General features: G+C 33.5%; 1 protein-coding gene across 1 annotated transcript in view; it reads right to left on the bottom strand.

Moving 5' to 3' along the window:
- The window catches only part of COL12A1 (collagen, type XII, alpha 1), a 119,796-nt gene that overhangs the window by 9,243 nt on the left and 108,180 nt on the right, over window positions 1-2,373 (bottom strand). The window contains 1 exon segment of the mRNA XM_012646039.1: window positions 2,094-2,160. Within this exon segment, the coding sequence (XP_012501493.1) occupies window positions 2,094-2,160 (67 nt within the window).

The raw sequence follows: 2,373 nt of genomic DNA on the forward strand, positions 1-2,373 counted from the left end.
CCTATTTTTTAGTTTATTTCTAGTACAAAACCAGAAAATATTTCAAAAGACACCAGTTGAAAACTTTGGCTGGGGAAGAATTAAGAAGGTGGCCAATTTTATGCTAAGTTGGGCACCATGATGGCAGAGTCTTCCCTTGTGGGCTAGGAATTGCATTCAGGTTGGAAATTAATTATTTCCTTTGGTGCATTCTCCATACTTTCATTCTCTTCTATCATATCAGCACCCTTCACCCCACCAAAACCATAAGAATTGCTTCCTGTTGCTTTTAACACAGTTTCCAGATATTTCATCTATACATTTAATAGAATATTTATAATATCTAATAGCCAATACATCGTGTTCTAAATCCTAAAATTTCCTTAAGATAGAATTGTAAGATTTTAAAAAACAATTTTTTACTCCATCAATTATATAAACTTTAAGCTCATAGTAAATACTTAAAATGAAATTTTACTATGTATTTGAACCCTCCCATTTAAGAACATATGTATTAAACATAAATAATAAAATTATCTTAACATATGGTCTTGAGGCTTCATATTCTGCTATCCAGACATAGAGACTATCCATCACCTCAAAGAATTTCATTGTGATCCCACCTGAATGCATCTCATACACATGCTCGTTTCAAAATCATTAGCTTCATTATTTTCCCCAAAGATCTTAATTAGAAGATCCTTTGTCTTAGTTGTGGATGAGGAGTTTGAGGTTGCTGTAAGCTAGGCTGACGCCACGGCACTCTAGCCGGGGCAACAGGGCAAGATTCTGTCTCAAAAAAAAAATTAAAAAATAAAAAAAATAAAGATGTTATTTCAAATAACAGCAGTAGATATTTCTTTCAGGCTTCTAGCTGCAGCCATCAATTACATCAGTAATATTCTTACATAAGATTCTGTTGTGGTCTAGTAAAACAAAATAGAACTCTGAATAAATAGGAAAGTTTCCTCTACTTTTTTTTACTACTTTTGCAAGATTTCTACTATGATGCATTACGGAAAAGAAAGTAATAAAAGTCACATGCTAGGGTACACACAGATTATAAAGCATATCAGGAGCCCTTCTGTCTTTATGTTGCTTGTTTAATTTTATATAACCATAGAAACCAAGCCACGTCACATAAATATTCTACCCTAAGTTTGTCTGATATTACATTTTTTATTAAACTTGGGTTTATGTAACTTGAACAATACTTCAAAGAAGTTCTGAACAGAGAACAGCCCTGATAAATTTATGTCACTGCTAATTGTTGGATTTAATTATTTTTAAGATTTTTATATTTCAGAATGCAATTTAAAGCAGAAAAACTGCTTAAAATAAATTTACACTTCATAAATACAAATAAGGAATAGCCTGTAAAGAATATGAAGCCCAGTAGTCATTACAAATGCTTGTGTATATTTTAGAAACTTCAAATTCAGTTTTGAAGATGCTAATTTGAAAATACCAGATATGCAATTTTATCAATGTGATTTTGAAAATACCAGATATGAGATTTTTATCAACATCAGCTGCGATTTTAACCAAAACATCTCAGTAAGAGAAAGTTAAACTGGCTGTAAATTGGGACAGGACAATATAAAAAAAGTAAAGTGACCAATTACAGTTGATAAATTCTTTTAATTTGGGGACTGGTGTGCTAGCATCCTCAACTAAAGAAAAAAGAGCAAATGGCACAGCTGGATAATGCTGCCAAAGGGTTAACATTTGCAAACTGAGGACAGAGGTGCCATGCACCATCACCATGTATTTTTCCATCTTAAGCAGCATACCACTCCTAAATAAAAAGAATCATTTTGCTGACCCAGCTCTGAGTGTTTATACAGTCCAGAAATATGTGTCTTGGCTCATAATCCCATTCTCCTTTTAAAGAAACCCAATGACCACAGTTTTCATCCTAAAATACTATAATAACCCAGAGAGAAAAACTTTAGAACTGGTACCAAGTCAAATCCATGGGTTTAGCACGATTTTAACAAATGCTTCAAACACATTATAGCAGAGATAACCTAAATAGAACAAAGCCTTGCAGTTCTCATTATTTATGTCCAGGGTGAAATGACTGCAGATAGACACGCAGCCTGTCCACTTACTGGCCTGCCATGGTCTCCGGGTTTTCCTGGTTTCCCACTCGGTCCTGTGACTCCTGGAGAGCCTGGGCTTCCCTATAACACACAAGCAGAGAAAGGAAATGTTATGACAAAGGGAAAATCCCATCTAAAGTAAATAACAAAGTACAGCCTGTTTTAAAAGCTTTTAAAAGAAATAACACATAATGACACATTAAGGAAGAATAAAACCAAATTTTAAGATAGTAGGAAGGAAAAAATCTTGAAAATTCCAATTCAATCTTGACAGGCTGTAAAATTCTAA

Source organism: Propithecus coquereli, unplaced genomic scaffold, assembly GCF_000956105.1.
Source record: "Propithecus coquereli isolate 6110/MARCELLA unplaced genomic scaffold, Pcoq_1.0 Scaffold24, whole genome shotgun sequence".
NCBI lineage: Eukaryota > Metazoa > Chordata > Mammalia > Primates > Indriidae > Propithecus > Propithecus coquereli.